The following is a 25,791-nucleotide window of genomic DNA, read 5'->3' on the forward strand; positions in this document are numbered from 1 at the left end:
ATCCTGTGGAAAAGCCATGTGGGGCAGTATTCAGCTTTCATGGTTTCCTTCAAAGACATAAAGGGATTCGCATCAGGGAAAACCCTTCTGTTCTTTCAACAGTGTGATGATACTTTCACTTTTCCATGTTCTTTTTGAACATCATTGAAGAACTCACTCTGGAGAAAAGCCTAGTATATAAAAATGTGGTGAGACTTTCAGTTGTTTCAGATCCATTTAGATTTATTTAGACTTGAGAGAATTTGTTATTTTAATTTCTTTTTCCTTTTTTTTTTTTTTTTTTGGTTCCCAGGGATTCAACCCAGAAACAATTGATCACTGAGCCACATCCTAGTTCTTTTTATTTATTTATTTATTTTTTAAAGAGAGAGTGAGAGAGGAGAGAGAGAGAGAGAATTTTTAATATTTATTTTTTAGTTCTCAGCGGACACAACATCTTTGTTGGTATGTGGTGCTGAGGATCGAACCCGGGCCGCACGCATGCCAGGCGAGCGCGCTACCGCTGAGCAACATCTCCAGCCCCTCTTTTTATTTTTTTTAAATATTTAGCCATGGTCTCACTGAATTGCTTAGGTCCTCACTATGTTGCTGAGTTTGATGTTGAACTTATAATCCCCCGCCTCAGCCTGCTTTTCCAGTGAAATTACAGTTATGCAACCCCTTTAGCAAGAAACTTCTTTTTTTGAGAAAACCACTGTAGGCTAGTAGAAAGGGTGTGTGACTTCATTTATTTTTTGTCTATTCAGAGGTAATGAGAATGCACCCTGGAGTGGATGTAGGAATTTTGTCAGCATGAAGATGTGAAAGCAACATGTTTCTCCTGGTTAAATACTCTTCCTGTTAGATTTATTTTTTTCTATATATTTTTTGCATCTGTTGTCAACTCTCCCATATGATGACATAATCCTATATTTACTGTGTATGAGTTGGCAAAATCTAGTGTGTAGTGTGATTTTGTACAAAGAAGTATGATATAGAATAGTACACAAGCTTTGTAGTTAAAATGTAGTAACCTGTATTTGCAGCCTTTTAAATTTTTTTTAGAGTTTTCATCTCTCTTCTTCCCTTATGTTCATTTTCTCTTTTATTGTCCATTTTTATGACTTTTATATATGTTTTGACAAGATAAAAATTGTGCGAAGTTTTCAATATAATTACCAGGGTCATAGAATTGAGGGCAAGAGAAAATAAACATTAATATTTTAATTATCATCACCATCATCATCATCGTCATCATCACCACCACTATCTCCACCATCATCATCATATCTAAAGTACATAAGCCCTGATCCCATCTGGGCCCATTTTTATTTATTTATTTTTAAAATTTTGATTGAAGTGTTTTTTTAAAAATTCTTCTAAAGGGCCTCAGTATGTTGGTGAGGCTGGATTTGAACTTGTGATTCTCATTCTATAGCCACTGGGATTACCGATGTGCTATCATGCCTGGATCCTGGATGTTTCTTGAAACTTTGATGGAAATCATTGTGTGCCTTCTTTCTGTAGAGTTTCCAAGTCTTAGTTGATATAGAGGCAAGAATTACTTTTTAATGTGTTTATGTATACTAGTGCCATTCAGGCTCTAAGACTCTAGAATGATTCTGACCATCACAATGACATTAATTCACACCTTATACTCCAAATTTTTATATTTCCAGTTGGACTAAACTGAAGTCCACTTGGAAAAAGTTTATTTTAGATAATTTCTGTTGAAAACAGGGTGGGAGAACTGCTTTAGTATTTAAGGGAAGAAACCTTTTCATTTCTTTTAAGATCTTATGATAAAATGAAATGCAAGTAATCACTAAGACTATTACGGAATTTTTTTTTAACAAATGATTTTATATTTCCCTCTGTGCACCAGACACCAGATAATCAACCTCGCAGAATCACAGAAACTATGGAACGTGCCCTGGTGCTCATGTGAGTGTTATCTAAAGCACCAAGTGAAACTACAAAAGCAAACACCTGAGAGTTGTGCCACCCACACATGCACACTCATACCCACGTGCACACGCATGTACAGGATCAAGTCACCCTTTTGTCTACATACCCTCCATAGTGCAGTTCTTTCATCCTCACTGTGTAATGCAACTATTGATTTCTTTGACTTTTCTCACAACATTGCTGCCCACTATTTTTTCTCAAAAATTATTACTTCATGACTTCTCAATTTATTCTTTTGTGTCTTTCTAAAGTTTGCTTACACATTGCGTATGTGAGTTGAGGCCTGTGCACTCCAGCATTCTGTGCAGATTGGCTAAATGGCTCTTTTTTCCTCCTTTGCTCCCATCTTTCCTTCAGATGTCACTCAGGATTGCTCCACACTGAGATTCCCCCTAGCCTTTTTATTATTATGTTTTGAAATGGGGTGACGCTGGCCTCAAACTTGTGGTCACCCGGCCTCAGCCTCCTAGCATCTGGGACCATAGAGATGTGCCATTTTGTGTCCTGCAGCTGGCCTCTTGATTTTCCTTGGTGCCTTATTGCCTGTTGATGACTCTGGGACCACCACTGTGTCACTCGTGTTTCTTCTAAGTCTCATGTGTTGTGTTGTATGTAGGCACATTAAGGGGCACTATAAAAGTTGTAATTTGTATGTATTGTTAGGAAAGGCATCTCCTCAAAATATACTTTGCCCTGTACTTAATTGAGTGGCTTTCTATTTCTTCTCTTTCCCTGGTGCCAGGGACCCAATCTTGCCTTGTGCGTGCTAGACAGGTGCTTTAGCACTGAGCACACCCCTAGCTCAGGTAGTGAGTTCGCTGCTGCTGTGTGCGTGGACCCCACTGATGACCACCTCGGTAGATGCAGCTCTGCAGGTTTTCCTCCACGTTTTCACCTGGTCACTTCTAAAACATTTAACAGCAGGGAATTGTATTTATTTATTTTTTAATTTTATCAATTGAATGATTAACAACCATCAATAGAGTTTAACCTCCTTTGACATTTCTTTTTTAAGAGAGAGAGAATTTCAATATATTTTTTTTTTAGTTTTTGGTGGACACAACATCTTTGTTTGTATGTGGTGCTGAGGATGGAACCCGGGCCACAGGCATTCCAGGCGAGCATGCTACCGCTTGAGCCAATTCCCCAGCCCAAGATAGCAGGGAATTTTAACCACTGACATCCAATTTAGCTTTTCTCACCATGATTAATACTTAGGTGGAATATGCTGGAAAACTCAGGCTGGACTTCTCTCTGTGTTCAGGGTACCTCAGTAGCCCTGGGAACCTACTGTGATGATTTTTTTTCATACACAGCATGTAATCAAAACTAGGTAAGGAGGGCCCCAGTCGAATATCCTAATGTATTGGTGCCCCCTTCTGCACCTAAGAATCTTAAATAAGCTTCTCCAGAGACCCTTACCATAATGTTTTTTAAAAAAAAATATCAGGAAAAGGTTTTGCAAAGAACTCAATATGTGTTGAATGAAGATTTAATGATGTTAATTCTTCTTTTCTATAAAGCTTGGAAGAAAACTGAATAATCTCAAAAATGATTAAAAGTTCACTTTCTTTGAACAACCAAAATTTTTTGTAGAGTCCTATAAATAAATAAATAAACCTCCACCCCCTCCCACTAGGTGTAAAGATAATGAAATTACAACATCAAGGTCCACAAAATTTTAGTTGATACCCTTCTAAGCCCTGCTGTGAATAAGTCTGCTCCTGGAAGTTTCCTGAGTATCCAGCATCATCTGCCCCACATCACTAATAGAGCCTCAACTGGCAAAAGATTTCACAGGGTAGCCTGGAATTTTTCTTTTAACAGTAACAGCAGGGTCTCTGATGGGATTCAGGAGTACTAGTTTCAAGGCTCCCAGACACTTTAGAGCTTCCTTACCAGCATTCATAACCCACTTGAAGTCCACAGTGGGTGTAGCACCCTAGAGGTGGTCAGCATTCATGAAGGCAACACCCCTCTTGACCTTACAGCCATTAAATTTCCAGGATCCTGCTTTCCAGTGCTTGCCCTGTACTGCAAGGGGTTTTCATGTTTATATATACTTCTGGGTGTTCTTGCTGTGCTCTGCTGGGGTCTATTAATGACTGTGGAGCAGGAGGCACTTGCATGGATGCCCATTTACTCCTGGGTCTGATGAACTTCCTGGGCCATGACCACCCAGTCGTGCCTGGATCTACTCTTCACTGCCTCCTTCTTCCCTGCACTGCCTGAGCTCAGAGTCCCCTCAGTTCTCCACACTCACATTCCTCTTTCCTGATGGCCTTGGTGGGCACCAGGAAACATACCCTCTGTTAGCTCATGGGCTCCTGCCAGACCCCACTCTGCACAGGTCGACATGGTGTATGCCACAGGTTTGGCATGTCCCCCTGCTGTGGAGTCTTGGTACACTGGGCCCCAGGGTCAACCTGGTGTGTGCCACAGGGTGGACAATTCCCGCTGTCCTGTGGAACCCTGGTATACTCTGCCCACACCCTGGGTACCCTGCCAGGTGGGGAGAGGGCCTCCAGCAGAGAACTTGGGTTCTGATCTGTTGTGATAGTGTGATTTAAGGACCTCCATGACCTGTCCTGTGCCCACCCAGGGGAAGACTGCAGGGCACCCTGGATGTATTATGCTCCCTGGAACATGCCCCCATTTAGAACTGTGTTTGTGTCATCTGTGACTGGCTGTGATTTATAATTTGTTTTTACTTGTAGTCTGAGGTAAACACAAATTTCATTCAGCCAAAAGTGAGTTGACCAAATGGAACAACGGGTTGGAACAGAATTTTTTTTTTTTCTCGGAGAGCATATTTCTTGATATTGTAAGTGCTGCTGAAATGGAGACTGCATGATTTGGAGGGAATATAAGAAAAGCAAAGCAATAGAAAACATTGTGACATGGGCTTCTGGAAAGGTACTTTCAGCTGATTCAATGGATAAAAATGAAATTGGACCATTGATCTCAATTTGATGTATTTTTACATAAGAAAAAAAAATCTTTCCATTACTGAAACAAATTCACGATGGTTAAGGCTGGAAATCATAATGTAGAGCTTATGTTTTATTGCATTAGGATTTAACTGTTATTAGATAACAGTATTCTCTGTTATGTGATGTCTTGAACTTTCTCACCTTCCCCTATTCAAGCAACCTCCCTCAAATACCTCTCCACAGGGAAGCAGCTCCCTGTGACCCCAGAGCATTTGTAACCCAGGATCATGCTCAGTACATTTGATAGTCTACCTAGCAGCACACAACATACTTACTTTCTGAGATTCTATGACATCTCTGCTCCCAGGACCCAAGGTCTCCTTAATAAACATAGTCTCGTCTGCCGTGGTGGTGTATACCTGTAATCCCAGCTGCTTGGGAGTCTGTGGCAGTCAGATTGCAATTTGGAAGCCAGTCTCATCCATGGGATGCAAGGCTGGTTCAATAGACGGAAATCAATAAATGTTATTCACCACATCAATAGACTTAAAAATAAGAACCATATGATCATCTAGATAGATGCAGAAAAAGCATTCGACAAAGTACAGCATCCCTTTATGTTCAAAACTCTAGAAAAATTAGGGATAACTGGATCATACCTCAACATTGTAAAAGCAATCTATGATAAGCCACAGGCCAGCATCATTCTGAATGGAGAAAAATTGAAGGCATTCCCTCTAAGATCTGGTACAAGACAGGGATGCCCTCTCTCACCACTTCTGTTCAACATAGTCCTCGAAACACTGGCCAGAGCAATTAGACAGACGAAAGAAATTAAAGGCATAAAAATAGGAAAAGAAGAACTTAAATTATCACTATTTGCAGATGATATGATTCTATACCTAGCAGACCCAAAAGGGTCTACAAAGAAGCTATTAGAGCTAATAAATGAATTCAGCAAAGTGGCAGGATATAAGATCAACACGCATAAATCAAAGGCATTCCTGTATATCAGCGACAAACCCTCTGAAACGGAAATGAGGACAACTACTCCATTCACAATATCCCCCCCAAAAATAAAATACTTGGGAATCAACCTAACAAAAGAGGTGAAAGATTTATACAATGAAAATTACAGAACCCTAAAGAAAGATATAGAAGAAGACCTTAGAAGATGGAAAAATATACCTTGCTCATGGATAGGCAGAACTAACATCATCAAAATGGCGATATTACCAAAAGTTCTCTATAAGTTCAATGCAATGCCAATCAAAATCCCAACAGCATTTCTTGTAGAAATAGATAAAAGAATCATGAAATTCATATGGAATAATAAAAGACCCAGAATAGCAAAAACAATACTAAGCAGGAAGTGTGAATCAGGTGTATAGCGATACCAGACTTCAAACTATACTACAGAGCAATAGTAACAAAAACAGCATGGTACTGGTACCAAAACAGGCAGGTGGACCAATGGTACAGAATAGAGGACACAGTAACCAATCCACAAAACTACAACTATCTTATATTTGATAAAGGGGCTAAAAGCATGCAATGGAGGAAGGATAGCATCTTCAACAAATGGTGCTGGGAAAACTGGAAATCCATTTGCACCAAAATGAATCTGAATCCCTATCTCTCGCCATGCACAAAAGTTAACTCAAAATGGATCAAGGAGCTTGATATTAAATCAGAGACACGGCATCTGATAGAAGAAAAAGTTGGCTATGATCTACATACTGTGGGATCAGGCTCCAAATTCCTCAATAGGACACCCATAGCGCAAGAGTTAACAACTAGAATCAACAAATGGGACTTACTCAAACTAAAAAGTGTTTTTCTCAGCAAAAGAAACAATAAGAGAGATAAACAGGGAGCCTACATCCTGGGAACAAATCTTTACTCCACACACTTCAGATAGAGCCCTAATAACCAGAATATATAAAGAACTCAAAAAATTAGACAATAAGATAACAAATAACCCAATCAATAAATGGGCAAAGGACCTGAACAGACACTTCTCAGAGGAGGACATACAATCAATCAATAAGTACATGAAAAAAATGCTCACCATCACTAGCAGTCAGAGAAATGCAAATCAAAACCACCCTAAGATACCATCTCACTCCAGTAAGATTGGCAGCCATTAGGAAGTCAAACAACAATAAGTGCTGGAGAGGATGCAGGGAAAAGGGCACTCTTGTTCATTGCTGGTGGGTCTGCAAATTGGTGCAGCCAATTTGGAAAGCAGTATGGAGATTTCTTGGAAAGCTGGGAATGGAACCACCATTTGACCCAGCTATTCCCCTTCTCGGTCTATTCCCCAAAGACCTAATAAGAGCATGCTACAGGGACACTGCTACATCAATGTTCATAGCAGCACAATTCACGATAGCAAGATTGTGGAATCAGCCTGGATGCCCTTCAATAGATGAATGGATAAAAAAAAATGTGGCATTTATACACAATGGAGTATTACTCTGCATTAAAAAATGACAAAATCATAGAATTTGGAGGGAAATGGATGGCATTAGAGCAGATTATGCTAAGTGAAGCTAGTCAATCTTTAAAAAACAAATACCAAATGACTCCTTTGATATAAGGGGAGGAAACAAGGACAGGGTAGGGACGAAGAGCTTGAGACGAAGATTTACATTAACAGGGTTGAGAGGTGGGAGGGAAAGGAAGTGAGAAGGGAAATCGCATGGTAATGGAAGGCGATCCTCAGGGTTATACAAAATGACATATAAGAGGAAAGGAGGGGTAAGACAAGATAATACAAATGGAAGAAATGATTTACAGTAGAAGGGGTAGAGAGAGAAAAGGGGAGGGGAGGGGAGGGGAGGGGGGATAGTAGAGAATAGGACAGACAGCAGAATACATCAGACACTAGAAAGGCAATTTGTCAATCAATGGAAGGGTAACTGATGTGATACAGCAATCTGTATACGGGGTAAAAGCGGGAGTTCATAACCCACTTGAATCAAACTGTGAAATATGATGTATTAAGAACTATGTAATGTTTTGAATGACCAACAATAAAAAAAAAAAGGATGGGCATGTGACTCAGTGGTTTAGCGCACTGAATTGAATCTCTAGTACCAAAACCCACAAAGAAATAAATTATATTAAATAAAAATGAAAAATGAAGTGGAAACAACCCATACAATGTACTGGGCTGGTAATCTAGGATGTTCGCAGGTGAGATTTGTGAAATGCATTTTGAATGTACTGTATTTGGGGTTTCTGGATGTGACCCCATCTGTAAGTCCGGCCCCTATGGAAACGTGAATATTCAAATTTCCAAATTAAAACAAAGACCTTTACTCCACCTCCAGCACCCTCTTGTGATTCCAACTCTGAGTTGAGGGGGGTGAGCCTCCTGCATGCATTTTCAATCAATACTCACTCCTCAAGGATTTAGGCAAGCCTGGCAATACAGGAAGCTCTAGTTTTCTTTAGTAAAAATACAGAACTGATTTGGAATAGTGAAAACAGATTATCTGTCACAGCAGAAGAACCAGGGTCCTGCCGAGAGCACCATCACACAGGTCTCCCATAAGAAGATACTTGGCCTGCGGTCCCCTTGGCTTAGTATGCAGATACCCCAAGCCCTGAGTGCATCCATGGAGCCTGGAGTCGAGCACCCTACAGATTCCAAAGGCAGAGCCCGGTGGAGCTGAACACTCACTGATTCTCTGAGGTGGGTTATGCTATCCCAAGATTCTTGGTGGTGAGAAACTGATGTGACTTGATTTTTTAAAAAAAACAGCCTCTACCTCAGAGCAGGACCTGTCCAAGGGAGGGGTGACTCTTGATCTTGGAAAATCCACAGAGCATTTCTAGGCACGGAGCGAGCTATGTGCTGAGTTGTTTGTCTATAAATAACAGGAGAGATCTGCAGTGCCAGGTGTCCCTGACTCAGCAATGCTACTTCCTGGAAAGTGGCCTACACCTTGACCCTGAAACCCATAGCAACCGACTAGCAACTACCAATCAGCAAAAGACAGGGGGAAATAACTGGAATGCCAGGTGACCCCCCTCCCCCAGTAGTCTCAGTGATCCATAACATGTAAGGAAACCATGTAGTTTGGCACAGCACACTCTTGCAACTCATCTTGGCCCCACCTCTTTTTTTTTTTTTAAAGAGAGAGTGAGAGAGGAGAGAGAGAGAGAGAGAGAATTTTTAATATTTATTTTATTTTAGTTCTCGGCGGACAATCTTTGTTGGTATGTGGTGCTGAGGATCGAACTCGGGCCGCACGCATGCCAGGCGAGCGCGCTACCGCTTGAGCCACATCCCCCGCCCTTGGCCCTACCTCTTGAACTCACCAATCCCCCCTACCCAACTTGTTCCCTCCAGGGAATCTGCTAATCAATGTTAAGGGTTGTTGTTTGATTTTCCCATGGTGTGAAAGTCTTTGTGTGTGATGTTGTGACATGTAGAGTATCTCCCCCAAAACCTATATAATCTCAACAAAAAAATCAGGACTCACTTCCCGTGACTGCTGTCTTGAAAACGGTTGTGAGTCCAGGCTCTAGCTTGTAGTAAAGACTCCTGTGTGATTGCATCAGATTCGGCTCCTGGAGGTCTATGGGGTCCCAGGAATCTGGTATAATAGTGGGAATAAAAAATGGACCCCCCCCACTATACTCAGGCCCCACCTTGTTAAAAATCTCCAGAAGCCGCAAACTCACTGGGCAGCCAGATAGGAGAACCTGTCCCCAAGGGCACCGCCCAGGCCAGAGTTTGCAGGTTAATTGGAATTAGCCACCAGGGCAGGCGGGATCTGGGTGGAGATGCCAGCAGAGGTTGGGGTGGATTGTGGACCCTGGTCCGGGGACAAGATCCTGCAGCAGCTCCAATCGCAGCCTTGGGATCCCCAGAGCAGAGGGGCGCTCGGCAACTCGGGCCCCACTCAGGCCCGGGGAGGGGTTTAGCGACGGCCCCTGGGGATAAAGCTATGGTGTCCTGAGACCCAGAATGACCTAAACCCAGCCCTGGGCGCCTTCTCTGGGTGGCCTGGAGAGCAGCGCTGGGGTGGGGTGCAGACGGAGGTAGGGGGCTCTACCGGAGAAGAAGGGGAACTGGGTCGAGCTGGGGAAACTGCGCCTGCAACGCTTGCAGGGGTGCTGCTCCATGGTTGAGCGGGGTGACACGCCCCACCCCAGGGCCTCCAATACTCGCCTTCCCAAGCTGAGACCCTGGGTCAGCTTCTGGGGGTATGTTCTTTCTATGGCTTGTGTCTTTGCTTGAAAATGTTGGTGCATCTGAAACCTTGACATGGAAACAATACACTAGAGGGGGACTTCCTCCTGAGAGACAAAATGAGGTCAGTCTGTGCAGTAGAGGGACATGTGTCAAGGGGGCAAGTGAGTGTGAGCTCACAGACATGAGACCCACAGATGCCTGAAGCCTAAGTCCTACAGATAATACTGAATCCTACATACACTTTTCCCTTTCTTTACATGCCTATGATTGTCCTTCTATAAAACCTCAAAGTCCTTGTCAGCACCTGAAGACAGCATAAGGGCAGGGTTTCCTTGTCTTCCTGGTGTAGCTGCACTGGTCAAAGTTCCTTTCTTGCTTTGCATCATGACCTTTTCTGTTTGATGTTGGGGCAAACACCTGACCAGACCTGTGGGATCCCCAGAGTCAGGTCTCTGCACAAGACTTCCTAACAGTCGAAGTAGAACATCTACACTAAGCACAAGGCACCCATTTTATTTCCACTGCACATTGCTGCCCTAGAGGATTGCCTTCCTTCCTCCCCCACCCTCTGTGCTGGGGATGGAACCCTGAGCATCAGAGCCAACCCCAATTGCTTCCTTTCATAGCTCAGGCTGCCTCCTCAAAGCCACAGAGGCCGGAAGGTGATGAGAATTACTAAAATAGTTTTCAAATTGTTCTCATTTTTAGATATTATGTATGGGTCATACATATGATATCTTTAAATAGTGTTTCAAAAATGTGGAGACTGTGTCTTTCTAAGTTGCTTGAGGTCGCATCGTCTGAAAAAAGAAAAAAATATATATGTTATATAGTTCTTTCTTTTTCTTTGAGGTACTGGGGAATAAACCCAATGGGGCTTGACCTGGACCTCTGAGCTACCACCCCACCCTTCTCATTTTATTTTAAGAGAAGGTCTCACTGACCTTGGGCTCCTCCAGCCTCAGCCTCCCTGAGAAGCTATGGTTTGTTTTTGTGTTGAGGGTAAACCCAGGGCCTCGCCATGCTCAGAAAGCACTCTATGGCTGAAGCCTAGCTCAGCGCCAGGTGTCACCTCTGTACCAGAGGCTAAGCCAAGGCTTCCCACCTGGATTAGTTCCCAGCACAGCCGGGAAGCTCCGCCTGAAAAGGGCTGGAGCCAGGAATCTGACACTAACCCAATTTCAGCCAGTGATTGGATGACGTTAGCTGTCAGTCACGATGCGGAGGCGGGCCTGGAGGTCATCCATTTAGGACGCTGGGAGGAACTGTCCAATCAGTGCGCAGAGGGAGGGGAAGGGCGGGCTTCGCAATCTCGCGGGCTTTTCTTCCTCACCAACTGGGCTACTCCTTCTCTGGCGCCTGAGTTCTCTCCTCAGGGACCGCAGGTGACTCTCGCTCCCTGTGAACCCCGCAATCTCGGGTGACTGGAGGTTCCTCAGAGGACCCTGGGTCACCAAGGAAGCCAAAAATGGTGAGTTTGAGACCAGGGCTGAAGGTGCGCAGTCAGCACCTTCCTTGGGGCTTGCGCGCAGGTGAGCTGCTGATCGAGGTAGAGTCCCCTCTGGCGGGTGGCCCTGGGCCCTGTCCCCTGGTTCCCTGGGTTTGGAAGGGCGGCTCAGTTCCCTGGTGTCCCCTTTGCTCCCTACTGGTGGCCCGACCCAGTCTTCCCAACGTGGAGGAAGCAGGGCCACAAATGCACCTTCCTCCTCCCAGGGGAGCTCCTCCGGAGGCTGCTGTAGGTCCCCCAAATTGCAGGCGCCTCCTGCCTTCTAAACCCACCTTCCCTCCACCTCACAGCTCGGCCAGACGTTGGTTCTTCCCACTTGGTCCAAATGGACACCCTCCGCTAATTGTCACTTTTCTAGTGAAATATTGGAAAAAGTCTTCCTCCCTCCCTCCCTCCCTTTTTTCCTCCCTCTCTCCTTCCCTCCTTTGCTCCCTCCCTCCCCAACCATAACTTGTGATCCTCCTGCTTCAGCCTCCCACGTATCTGGAATGACAGGCCTGTGCCACTGTCCCTGGCAAGAAGGACACTTTTGAAAGCATTTGTTTTCTCTTTGTGAATATTATACTTGAGGGGAAAGAATAATCACTTAACATTTCCTTGTGTTTGCTCAAAATAACTGCCTTAAAGGGAATAAGGAGGTTGTGTATAGATCCCAGGGATATGGAATCCTGGGCTCCATCAATAGAGGATAACTGCTCCCTTTTCTGATAGTCCATGATGTAGAGTCCCCCCAGTCGTGTAGTCACCTAAGTGCACAGGGAAATGATGATGTAGGGGAAAGAAGGCAAGGCACTGAAGATAGCCAGAAAGAGTTTTATCTGGCTGCAGCCAGTCTCAGAGGGCACAGGTTTTGCTGTAATCAATCAATCAATCCCCTGAACCCTGAGTTCAGGTGGTTTTAGGATTTTATACTCATTATGTAAGAGGAGGGGCTTAGAAGTTCACATTGTAATACTGAGACCCTCAAATAACTCTCAGACCACACAGTCTCATTCCAGTTAAGCCTTTATTGCTGGCTCTTGGCAGACACTCTGCTCTCGAAAGAATGAGGTTGTCAGAGTGGGGCCCCTGCCTTCAGTTGGCTCCATATTTAAGCACAAAAACCACAAAAGGGACATTTGGAGGTTCAGGCAATGCCAGCAAGGCTGAAAGCTGAAGTCAGTCAGTCTGCAGTTGGCACCATAGATCATTCTGTATTCTTGGGGGATTTTCATGAATAAAAGAATACAAACTGCCCCAGTCATGACCTTTTTGTGTGTCATGGCTAAGTTCACAAAATGGAGTCACCATAGTCAAGTTGTCACATCACACACATAAAAGCAGCTTTTTCTTTTTCTGTTCTGACCAAGTGAACACTTCAGGATAGCACCTGAGAAGGGGAGAGCTTCTTCTCCCTTTTTTTTCCTCCTCTACCAGCTGGTACTATGGAGCCTAGTTGGTAAGTTCTCTGTGAAGCCCAGCTCAAGGCCAGAGGCCTTGTTTGCACATTTCTACAAACTACTATACTGGATACAAGTGTGTAAAAAACTAGTAAGGGGAGTTTGAGTCCAGCACTTGGATTGCTAATTTCTCTCAGACTAGTGGCCCAGTAAAAAAGGGCAACATAAAAATAGGAAGTTTGTCTACACTGAACTTTTTTGTGGACACTCTTTTGTTGACAGTCCTAAAATTAGCCATGGTGAAGATTTCTGGAGAAACCCAGTTAAAATCTTCTGTGAATAAAGAGGATGCCACTACAATAATGTCTGATTCATTTACTGTCTTTCATCCCCAGCTCTTTTCAATATGATTTTCAGAAAAAATCTGGGTATTTTTCCCAGCCTGGCCTGAAAGTTGTGATCCTCCTGCCTCAGCTTCCAAAGCTGTTTGGATTAAAGGCATTGACAACCCCAGCTACAGAAAATAGTTCATTTTAACCCAAATATTAATGACTATACTAAGGAACATGGATTCAAGATACCCTGAATGATGTGTGTGTCCCTCCCTGGAAGAGATTACATGATTACATAATTTCTTTCTTTCTTTCTTTCTTTCTTTCTTTCTTTCTTTCTTTCTTTCTTTCTTTCATGCATTCTTTCTTTCTTTTTTATTTTCTTCTTCCTTTTGTTCTTTCTTTCTTTCTTTTTTAATATATCAGGGATTGAATGCAGGGACACTTAAACACTGAGCTACATCCCCAGCCCTTTTTATATTGTATTTTCACATATGATCTCACTAAGTTTGTTATGGTCTCACTAAGTTGCTGAGGCTGGCTTTGAATTTAGCAATCCTCCTACCTTAGCCTCTCAAGCTGCTGGGATTACAGTTGTGTGCCACTGTGTCTGGCCTACATGAACTTTTATAAAATAAATTGTGTATCACTGCATTAACCAACTGCATTCATAGGAACATCAGATTGTTGGGGTACAGACAAAAATAAAGAAAATTTCTTCTGTATTTCTGTTATTGCATTCTGAGCTTTGGTAGATTTTGGAGCCATCTGGTAAGGTTAGTGATATATTCTGAGAAATTTTGATATTGTGGTCTGTTACAGAAATTAAGATGATTGGCTATTGAAGGGCTTAAGATAGTCCAAAATTATTTTTGTTCTCCATACAGAACCCTGCCTTTCTACCCTCATGGCGATCTAGTTAGCTAAAGTCAAGTACTCTGAAGGTTCTTTGATGTAGATGCAATGTATAGAGAACTTGAGTTCACAGCTGAAAAATCTTGTGCTTCTTCTTTTATCTTCCTTAGGTGTAGACATCATATCAGATTTCTTGGGCAGAGGTTCCCTATGGACACTTCACAGGGTGCCAAGTCCTCAGCCACTATCCTCTACTGGAGCTGCCACAAAGTGCCCACAGCTGCCCTGTGCCCTGCAGGGTGAACAGAACTCCAGGCCCTGGGTCAGCTCCTCCTAGAGGACAGCCTGAGATGTAGGGTGGAGTCTCTCAGGGAAGCTGCTGGGGGCTCTGAGCTGAGGAATCTCCTGGAACAGGCCTCATCTAGACAACTACTTCCCTGGGACCTTGTTTTTCCCAAGCTCTGTTCTCATTCCTTGGAGACAGGTGGACAGTCAGCCTGTGGATGCTGGTGCTGAGGGGCCAGGTCAGCAGTAACTCCGGCTGTTTTAGTCTCTCACAGTGTGAAGGAGCAAAACCTCTCCCAGAGTATAAGGACTACCCACCCCAGTGCAGAGCTGTGCAAACTGAAAAGCCTCATAGACTGGAGTCATTGTCCAGGTCCCTGGGACAGTGATCCTGGAGGCTTTCAGGGAGCAAGACCAGGAGTGAGAATGTCCCTGCTGTCAGGGACCTTTTCTGCCCCTTGTGCCTGACACATGTGTGCTCCCTCAGCACCAAAGCTTTCTGTGTATCACTTTGAAATGATCTGCTCACTTATCTGAGGCCCAGGTTTATTTATTCAGAGCCACATGGGATGGAGTGTTATTAAATAGGCAAGAAAGAGGTGGATTTTAAAAAGTCTAGTTACGGGCTGGAGATATGGCTCAGCGGTAGCGCGCTCGCCTGGCATGCGTGCGGCCCGGGTTCGATCCTCAGCACCACATACCAACAAAGATGTTGTGTCCGCCGAGAACTAAAAAATAAATATTAAAAATTCTCTCTCTCTCTCCTTTCTCACTCTCTCTTAAAAAAAAATTCTTTCTCTCTCTCTCCTCTCTCACTCTCTCTTTAAAAAAAAAAAATAAAAAATAAAAAAAATAAAAAAAATAAAAAGTCTAGTTACATTTCCATTGTTACAAATCCCAACTTGCAGCCAGGTACAGTGGTGCTCACCTGTGATTCTTCCTGCTCCAGGGGCTGAGACAGGAGTGTTGCAAATATGAGGACAGCCTTAGCAACTTATCCAGGCCTTATGGAATCTGGTGAGACTGCATCTCAAAATAAAATATAGAAATGACTGGATGACTTGGGATGTGGCTTAGTAGTAAAATGTCTTTGGGTTTAATCTTGGGGTACCACCCCCCCAAAAAAGAAAGAAAGTCCTAATTAACTAATTTACCTTTTGCTACCCCTGAGTATGTATAGAAATTCTGTAAGATTCAATCTTGTCTTTTCAGTGATTTCAAATTGAACTCCAACCCTAGATTCCAAAATGCCACGTAAGATACAGAGAAACTCTGTCTTCAATTCTTGCTGCAGAATTTGAGTAGAATTCTATAAAACTAGTGGTGGATAAATTTATGAACGTGATTTCATGAAAACTAGTATCTATCCTTGACAATGTGATGAATTTGACAAAGGATGACAGTTTTTCACTGTTGTTGTCTGGACTTGGCTGGTTCATGTTAACTGTGTGACTTTTTTTGGTATCAGGAATAGAGCCCAAGGGTGCTTAACCACCAGTCCCTTTTAGATTCTTTGTTTTGAGACAGAGTCTTAATACATAGCCGGGGGCCTCAGACTCCTGAACCACTGGGTTACTGGTGTGCACCATCACTCCCATCTTCATTGTAAATTTAAAGGAAAATTTTGGCAATATCTGAAATACCCAATTATGATCATTTAATCACTGAATTTCAGTGAAATAGTAAATGACACTTATTTTCTGGAAAGGAGCGATATGTCTGTCTAAATAAGGGTGCTGATCCCTTCAAGAGCACTCCCACTATATCACCTGATTCCTGTTGCCTCCTAGTTGCCTCCTGCTAGGGCCACCCCTTTGGGAGCTGGCCTTTTAGCTTATGAAATTTGGGTGCAACATGCTCTCTCTACTCTGTCCTGTACAACATTTTGGCTGATCTTAGATACAGTCTACTATTTCCAATATTTTGAAAAGTATTTTTTGTTGTTGCTGTAGTTAAACACAATACCTATTTATTTATTTTTATGTGGTGCTGAGGATCAAACCTAGGGCCTCTCATGTGCTAGGCAAGCACTCTACTGCTGAGCCAGAATCCCAACCCTAATATTTCCATTTTTTGATGTAGTTTTTCTAAGTTTACCCCCAAAATACAGTAAACTATGCCCTAAATTTCACAGAATTTTCTGAAATTCTCAGTGCTTTTTCAGAGAATGTCGATCATGGGAATATTCAATCCCCTTTGTGAGAAAGTGTGTTGTCTTTCCATTGATTTTGTTGTATTTTATGCCTCTAATTGTGTACCTTTTGTATTATAATAATTTTTATTTCTCATTACATGTATTTTTTTTTTTTTGTGTGTGTGTGTGTGTGTGTGTGTGGACTACTGGAGATTGATCCGAGGGAGGGCCACATACATGCTTGGCAAGTTTTCTACTACCGAGCTACACTCCAGTCCAAGAGAATTAGTATTGTAGACTGTTTTTTATTTATTTGCTTACTTATTGAGTGCTGGAGATTGATGCCATGGACTTGTTCATGCTTAGTTATCCTCCAGAAATGAATTTCTATTAGTGAGCAGCATTCTGGCGTTGGGCAAGTGTTTTACTGGGGAGTAAACCTACAGGCACTTGACCACTGAGCAAATTCTCAGCCCTTCTTCTTATTTATTTATTATTTCTTTTTCTTTTCTTTTTTAATATTTTGTATAGATGGAGATAGACAGAATATATTTATTTTGTTTGTTTATTTTTCTGTGGTGCTGAGGATCATATCCAGTACCTCAAACATGCTAGCAAGTGCTCTGCCACTCAACTACAATCCCAGACCCCCTTTTAATTTTTGATGAAGACCAGTCTCACTAAATTTCTGAGTATCTTGCTACATTGCTGAGACTGGCCTCCAACTTGCCATTTCCCTGCCTTGACCTCCCTAGTGGCTGAAATTACAGGTGCACACCATCCCACCAGCAGTTGGAATGACTTTTTTAAAAAATATTTATTTTTCATTTGTAGTTGGACACAATACCTTTATTTTAGTTATTCATTTTATGTGGTGCTGAGGATTGAACCCAGGATCTTGAAAGTGCAAGTTGAGTGCTCTAGTGCTGAGCCACAACCCCAGCCCCTGGAATGACTTTTAAAACTTATCATTCAGGGGCTGGGGATGTGGCTCAAGCGGTAGCACGCTCGCCTGGTATGCGTGCGGCCCGGGTTCGATCCTCAGCACCACATACAAACAGATGTTGTGTCTGCCGAAAACTAAAATATAAATATTAAATAAAAAATTCTCTCTCTCTCTGTTTCTCTCTCTCTCTCTCTCTCTAAAAAAAATCAGTTTTCTTCCATAGTTCTGAAATTTGTACCTATGACGTTTCCTCTTTGCTTTATTTTTGCATTATTATGAAAATGATATTTAGCATATATTATTATTTTACGTATATATTTGTAAAACTTCATGGCTTGGTAGATTATTTACTTCTTTATTAGACAAACTTTGTTTTTATGAGCAATTTTAGGCTTACATACTTTATTAGTGTTCTCTAGAGGAACAGTATTAAGAGGAAGTATGATTATCAAAGGGGATTCATTAGATTGGCCTACTTGACCTGAAGCTGGATGTCTATAGTGGCCGTCTGCAGCTGGAGAGCTTTAGAAGTAGTAGCTACAGAATCCAAGAGGCTGAGGCCTCAGAACAAGAGGGATCAATTGTGCTGCCCTACTCTAGACCAGAGATTCTGGAAACTCCCTGGAGAATCACTGGCAGAGTCCACTTTGGGAGAGTGAAGAAGGCAGACTCTGATATTCTCAGGCCATTGCAGTAGCATTTAAGAAACCATTGAGAAGAAAGGAGCATGCTCTGCTCCTGCTTCCTTCTTCTTCCAACTTTTGTTCCACCCAAGACACAGTCCTATTGGATGGTGCTGCCTAGCTTAAGGAGGTTCTCCAGTTTGGTTCACTGTTCCACATGCCAATCATTTGTAGACACACCCTCATGGACACACCCAGAAGCTCATTAATCATCAGTATCTTTAATCCAATCAAGGTGACAATTAAATGTGCCATTACTCATAGTATCAAATACCCCTTCTCTCCAGCCCATAGTCTCCACTGTTTTCAACATATTGCATTGTTGTAGGGTGTTTGTTAATTACTAAACCAGTGTTGAACATTTGATAAGGAAAATGGATGAAGCAACACGTTATGATAAGCCAAAGTTCATCATTTACCTTAGGCTTCCTCGTCTGTGTGATGTGATTTTGTGTGTCACGTACTTTACAAGATAATGTCATACAGAAGAGTTTCACTGCTCTGGGAATCCTGTGTTCCCCCTCTTCATCACTCCTCCTCATTCCTCCTTCCCTCTCTGCTCCCTAAGTCCCTGGTACCCGTCAGTTCTGCTACTGCATCTATAATGTTGTCTCTTAAGGAATGTTCTTGAGTTGGAATCTTACTGCACATGGCCATTTCAGTCTGGCTTCTCTCACTTACAGGTCTGCCTGTAAGGGTGCTGTATCTTTCCAGGCTGCAGAGCTCATTTTCTGGGTGATGTTCTTTGATGTGGATAAACTGCAGCTTGTCCATTCAGTATTGAAAGGTGCATCTTCCTTGCATCTAGCTTTGGGCAGTTTTGGATATGGCTGCTGTAGTCACTGCAGTGAGGGTTCCTGTGCCCATAATTTTCACATCATTTGCATAGACACCTGAAGTGTGATGGCTTGATTGTACAGTTTTTTGCATTTATGATTAAATTTTGCATTTATGATTATGAGCATCATTCATAGTTTTCTTTTGTATTTAATAATTTTCTTTATCTACTTAATTTGGATAATATAGTAACGTATGCCTCAGAAGGAATTAGGAGGTGTTAACTCAGCTTCTATGTTCTAGAAAAAAATGTAGAAAATTGGTGGCAGTTCTTAAGTGTCTCATGGAAGCCTGTTTGAGATGTCAGAGCCTTGCCTTGCCTTTTTGGATAGTAATTAGTTATTCAGTCTGTTTTTTTTGAGCTGCCATGGGCTCATCTGTTTTGTGTAATCTCTCTCAAAGAAGTGGTCCAGTTTCTGCAAGTTTCTAATTTGTATCAAGCACGTTTATGATAATCTTGAAGTCCCAATGCATTATTGATGATGACATTTTAAAATGTGTTAGATGGTGATGTTCATGAAAAACTTGATTTTGCAAACTGTGAATGTCCTGATTGTGGTTTCATCAACACCTTTTCTGTTACCTTCCTGTGGTTAATTTAGGTTTACCTTGCTTTTCTTTCTGTTTTCTTGAAACAGCAGTGTCAATGATTGCTTTTAGCTCCTTTTCTGAAATGTGCATTGGATGACTTAGATACCAATACAGCACCACCTCTGGTATTCTCTATAAATTTCCTATGATGGACTTTTACATTTTTTTTTCCTTCAAAATGGTCACCTCTTCTCTTGAGTCACCTCTTTGTCCTGTGTCTGTTTAGAGTCTTGTGTTTCATGTCCCCTTCCCTGGAGGCTTTTCAGCTACTTCTGATCTGATTTCTGCTTTAGCTCTCATGTTCTTTGAGCATACATGTGATTTCACTGGTGGCGCACTTGTAGGGGTGTGGTTTATGTCCTGTGCAGTGTTGCTGTGACCCTGAGACCTCAGTGTGCTTCCCCTTCTGTTAAAGGCTCATGAAGCCCTCCTGCCTGCATCATTGTCCTGACAGAGTTGAGCTGATGTCTCTAAGTGTAATTGTGGATTCTTCATTGTTTTGGGTGGTTCTGTATGTTTTCAGTCCTTGAGTATGGTTCTGTGTCAGTGGCAGGGACATTTTCTTTTTGCCTGTTCCATCACTGTGCAGACATCTTAGCATGCTTATAGATGTGAATGGTGGCCTGTTTCACACCCAGATTGTGAGGGATAGTTCAGGAATCTGGGCTACAAACTTGTTGCTTTAGCACACTCTGGAAGACTTTCTGCCTTAGGTTTGTTTGCACCACCATTGCTGCAGGCACGATGAATCTCTTTCACAACAGACAACCATTACACATGTGGCCCAATATTGATCAAAATGTCCTTGAGCAGAACATTGGTATGTCTCTCATGACTGTACATTGTGGTAGTGAACTGGCTGCTGTTAAGAAGAGTTTGACAGTCTTTAGACATTCATTGTTCCCATGAGACTTACAAAAGTAGTGCCTGCTGTTTATTAAGAAGATTATTTTGAGAGTTATTGTAAGGCTGTTGTTTGGAGAAGGTGACATTTTTGGGTCATTGAGTTATTTCTAAGACATGTGCCATCTTTCCCTTACCCCATTCTGGTTTGACAGTAACCACAGGAAATTATAAAATTATTCTGTTTATTAATAAATTAAATTAATCAAATAGAGAACTCATGTTTATTTTGGTGATTTAATAGTAAGCTAGTTGACTAAATTTGTTCTGGAGTAAAGCACCTGCAAACTTCTAGTTGTTCTCAGTGTAATCACACAGGATGAGCTCTATCTCCAGCTAATGCATTGTGACAACCTGTGTGAAAGGTTGTCTAAATGTTGTCTAGGAAGGAATCTCCTTAGTGACCCCATGCCCAGAGGGTGTGGGTTAGGGGGTGTTCTAGGCATTTCTTTAAATATGGAACAATAGACTTTCAGAGGAAACAAGACATCAGTATTGCCATGTTGTCTATATTAACTTTGTAGGTACAGGGAGCCAATGTAGTTGGCAGAATCTCTCCCAAATGCCTAGTTTTATGATTCCTGCAATTTCCTTCTCATCACCTTTCTTTTCTTAAGATAAGTACTATCAGAAGTCCTTATATTAGCTCTGTACCACACAGGACATTTCTAGGACATGTAATAGAGGTGCAGCCAATAAAGAAGTTAGGAGTGATCTGGGAGCCTGTCTTACGTCCTGTGAACTCACCAAAGAAAGGGTATAAATCACTATGATGTTTGCCTTTTGAGTAGTGAAATTCTAATGTTGGAATGGTTGGAAGAAGTTGAGTGCAGAAAAGATTTGATGGACCAAATCGTGGAATTAATCGAGAGGCCAGGGAATCATGTGAAAATCATGCATGTTGAGTATAGATTTCTCATGCTGTCAATCTCTCCTGGCCTCCACTATATATTTGGTGGGATATTTTAGATCTCAGTTACCTTTGAGGATGTGGCTGTGAACTTCACCCAGGAGGAATGGGCTTTGCTGGATTCTTCCCAGAAGAACCTTTACAGAGATGTGATGTTGGAAGTCCTCAGAAACCTGGCTTCTATAGGTAATAATGATGTTTCTAAAATTAGTCAAACAGAGAACTCATGTTATTTTGTTCACTTATGTAGAAGGTTAAAAGAGAATCAGTTGGTGAATTATTGCAGCAAAAATGGCACCTACGATTTGGCAAAGCATTTCTAGCTCCTAAATATTCATAAAGATTGTTCTGTTCTTCCATTTAAGGAAACAAGTGGGAAGACAAGATCACTAAACATCGGATTGAAAACTCTAGGAGCAATATAAGGTAACTCTACTCACAAGAGGAATTCTTGAGGGAATCTGAGAACTCTCATATAATTTTTAAAGCAAACTAACTGAAAAAGTATGCATAATATGAAATGTATTTATTCCTTTTTTTTAAAAAAGAGAGTGAGAGAGGAGACAGAGAGAGAGAGAGAGAATTTTTTTTAATATTTATTTTTTAGTTCTCGGCGGACACAACATCTTTGTTGGTATGTTGTGCTGAGGATCAAACCCAGGCTGCACGCATGCCAGGCGAGTGCGCTACCGCTTGAGCCACATCCACAGCCCCGAAATGTATTTATTCTTATAATATTCTTACCAGAAATATATACTTAGCTGTAACAGATATTCCGTCTTTTCAAAGTATTTGACATCCAAAATGTACTATGAAATTGCATATGTGAATATCACAATTTGAATAATAGCCATAGAGAATCTGTATTGCAAAGGACTGTTTCTTTTCAATCTCTTTATTTTCAGGCAAGTTGAACAAGTCAGTAAACCTAGCCTTTACCTGATGTTGGTAGTAATGTAAGGATCTATAAATAAATAGCAAATTGTGAATGAATCAAGCATTGATTATGTGCTGGTCACTTCTTCTTCAAAAAAGTTATATGGTAAACTTCAAAGGCACAAAATAGTGTGGGGAAACCTTCAAATCAATTCCAATTCTTTTTTTTTCCAATTCCAATTCTTAATTGAACAAAAAAAAATTTAATAGAATAAATCCATGTGACTTCATTATATGTGCCAAAGAGTTCATATGTCCTTCATTCCTTAATAGGCACATCACATCCCACTCTGGACACAAATACTACAAGCACGAGGAATTTGAAGAGAAGCCATGTGAATTTAAAAAAATTTGGAATTCTCTGGTTTCTCCTATAAGTGTTCACACACAAACATTAACACAAACTGGAGATGGACTATATGAAAGTATAATACATGGGAAAGTCATCAGTTGTTCCAGTGACATTCAAAGACATGAAGAAACTCATACTGGGTGGCAACCTGATGAATGTCAACAATATGGTGAAGCCCCTTCTTTTCTCCTAGGTGTTCAAAGTCACACGAGAACACACAGTGAATGTAAACCTTTTCAATGTGAGGTATGTGGGAAAGCCTTTCATTTCTCCTCTTTATTTAGAAGGCATAAAAGAACTTATTCTGGAGAGAAACTCTGTGAATGTAAACAAGGTGGTCAAACCTTTATTTCACACACAAGTCTTCAAAGGCACAAGATCACACACACGGGGAATGCACATTTCAAATGTAAGGTATGTGGGAAAGACTGTGCTTATCCCAGTTTATTTAGAATACATCAGAGAACACATACTGGAGAGAAGCCCTATGGATGTAAGCAGTGTGGAAAGTCCTTTTCTACATCCAGTTACCTTCAAATACATGGAAGAACACATACTGGAGAGAAGCCCTATGAATGCAAGCAGTGTGGCAAAGCCTTTGCTACATCCCATCAGCTTTATAACCATGGAAGTATACATACCAGAGAAAAGCCCTATGAATGTCAACAATGTGGAAAATCTTTTACTACTGCCTCTTGCCTTAAGATACATGAACGAACTCATACTGGAGAGAAGCCCTATGAATGTAAGCAGTGTGGGAAAGCCTTCACTCAGTCCTCTCACCTTCGCTTACATGAACAAACTCATACTGGAGAGAAGCCCTATGAATGTAAGCAGTGTGGGAAAGCCTTCACTCAGTCATCTCACCTTCACTCACATGAAAAAACTCATATTGGAGAGAAGCCCTATGAATGTAAGCAGTGTAGCAAAGCCTTTAGTATGTCCAGTAACCTTCAGATTCATGGAAGAGTACATACTGGAGAGAAGCCCTATAAATGTAAGCAGTGTGGCAAAGCCTTTGCTAAATCTGGTGACCTTCACAGACATGAACGAACTCATACTGGAGAGAAGCACTATGAGTGTAAGCAGTGTGGCAAAGCCTTCACTCAGTCCTCTCACCTTCACTCCCATGAACAAATTCATACTGGACAGAAGCCCTATGCATGTAAACAGTGTGGCAAAGGCTTTGCTAGATCCAGTGACCTTCAAATACATGGAAGAACACATACTGGAGAGAAGCCCTATGAGTGTAAACATTGTGGCAAAGCCTTTGCTAGATCCAGTGACCTTCACATACATAAAAGAACTCATACTGGAGAGAAGCCCTATGCATGTAAGCAGTGTGGCAAAGCATTTGCTCAGTCTGGTCAGCTACACTCACATGAAAAAACTCATACTGGAGAGAAGCCCTATGAATGTAAGCAGTGTGGCAAAGCCTTTGCTTCGTCCCATCAGCTTCACAAACATGGAAGAATACATACCCTATGAATGTCAACAATGGGGAAAAGACTTTGCCACATCCTGTCTATTTCACACATGTGAAAGAACACATACTGCAGAGAAATCATATGCATGGAAACAATTGGTAAACTCTTCTGTTATTACTGTTTCACTCATATACATGTAAAAAGTTTACTGGAGAAAAAATCCTTTGAATATGAAATATGGTAAATCAATATTTCTTTTTTTTTGGTGATATCACAGATATTTTGGTAAATCAATATTTCATGTTATCCTCAAACACAAGAAATGGCTCACACTTCTGGAAATGTGTGTTTGTGTGTGTATATTTGTGTGTGTGTGTGTGTGTGTGTGTGTGAGAGAGAGAGAGAGAGAGAGAGAGAGATAGAGAGAGAGAGAGAGAGAGAGACGGACTGGGGATTTTCTGGTGGTGGTCTACCACTGAGCTACATTCCATTTCTTTATTACATTTGATTTTGAGACAGGGACTTGCTGCATTTCTTAGGGTCTTCCTAAGGTGCTGAGGCTAGCCTCCAACATTGATCCTTCAGAATCAGCCTCTCAAGTCTCAGGGATTAAAGGCATACACCACCACATTGGACTCAATAACTCTTTAAATGTGAAAAATATCACGAATCATTCAATTTTCCCTGTTGTCTTCAAAACCATTTCACTCACATTGAAAAACAAACCTTATGAATGTGGGGGATTTGCTACATCCTGCAAGCTTCCCATTCAGCCCTGTTTTCCTTCTCATGTATGAAAACACTCACAGAGAGAAGCCCTGTGAGTGTGAGAAATGTGGGAAATCTAGTTTTCTAAGTAATTTACTAAGGAGTGGGATGATTCTTTTGGAATAAAAAGAATAAATACTATGCAAATAAGAAATATAAAGGTTTCAGCTGTTCTAGTTTTGTTCAGTTGTATGAAAGGACTCATACTGTAGAAAATGCTGAGGATAAGCCATGTGGGGCAGTATTCAACTTTCAGAGTTTTCTTCAAAGGTGTAAACAATTCACATCTGGGAAGATCGTTTTTCTCTCTTTAAAAATTGTAGTAAGACTTTCAACTTTCCAGGTCCCTTTGAACAGCATTTAAGATATCACAGTAGAGAAAAGCCCTGTATGTAGAAATGTGGTGGGACCTTTGCTTGCTTTAGATCCATTTGAACTTGTTCAGACTTGAGTAAATTTTCATTTTATTTATTTATTTTGAGACAACCACTGTGGGTGTGAGAAAAACTCTGTGCCTTCATTTCTTTTTTTATCTATTCAGAGGTAACAAAAATGCACCCTGGGTTGGAGAGGAGCATTGCATCAGCATGAAGATTTGAAAGCAACATGTTTTTCTGGGTTAAATCTCTTTGATTGTTAGATTCCATTTTCATGTGTTTTCAGTCTTTTCTTGTCTAATATTTCATTACATATTGTGAATGTTAGTTTAAGCCTCTCTACTGCAGCCTTTGGTACAGACTGGTGAAATGTCTCTTCTGAACTTTTTTCCTCTGTTTCTTTATTCACATTTCACCCAGGAGTGCTCTACCGCTGAGTTTTTCCACAGTCTTTTTAATTGTTATTTTGTGAGATGG

General features: G+C 41.6%; 1 protein-coding gene across 1 annotated transcript; it reads left to right on the forward strand.

Moving 5' to 3' along the window:
• Nucleotides 1-1,900: 1,900 nt before the first annotated feature.
• Nucleotides 1,901-24,230, forward strand: LOC144250733 (uncharacterized). Its single transcript, XM_077793683.1, has 3 exons — nt 1,901-1,923; nt 23,027-23,283; nt 23,452-24,230. The coding sequence occupies exons 1-3, from the start codon at nt 1,901-1,903 to the stop codon at nt 24,228-24,230; spliced, it is 1,059 nt and encodes a 352-aa protein (XP_077649809.1).
• Nucleotides 24,231-25,791: the final 1,561 nt, after the last annotated feature.

Source organism: Urocitellus parryii, chromosome X, assembly GCF_045843805.1.
Source record: "Urocitellus parryii isolate mUroPar1 chromosome X, mUroPar1.hap1, whole genome shotgun sequence".
Taxonomy (NCBI): Eukaryota; Metazoa; Chordata; class Mammalia; order Rodentia; family Sciuridae; genus Urocitellus; species Urocitellus parryii.

Excerpts from the sequence above, each read along its gene's own strand:
- LOC144250733 (XM_077793683.1), top strand. The coding sequence starts at position 1,901 with ATGGAACGTGCCCTGGTGCTCAT. Across the intron at positions 1,924-23,026 it reads GAACGTGCCCTGGTGCTCAT|AAGGCATAAAAGAACTTATT; the intron begins GTGAGTGTTATC and ends CTCTTTATTTAG. Across the intron at positions 23,284-23,451 it reads ATCCAGTTACCTTCAAATAC|ATGAACGAACTCATACTGGA; the intron begins ATGGAAGAACAC and ends GCCTTAAGATAC.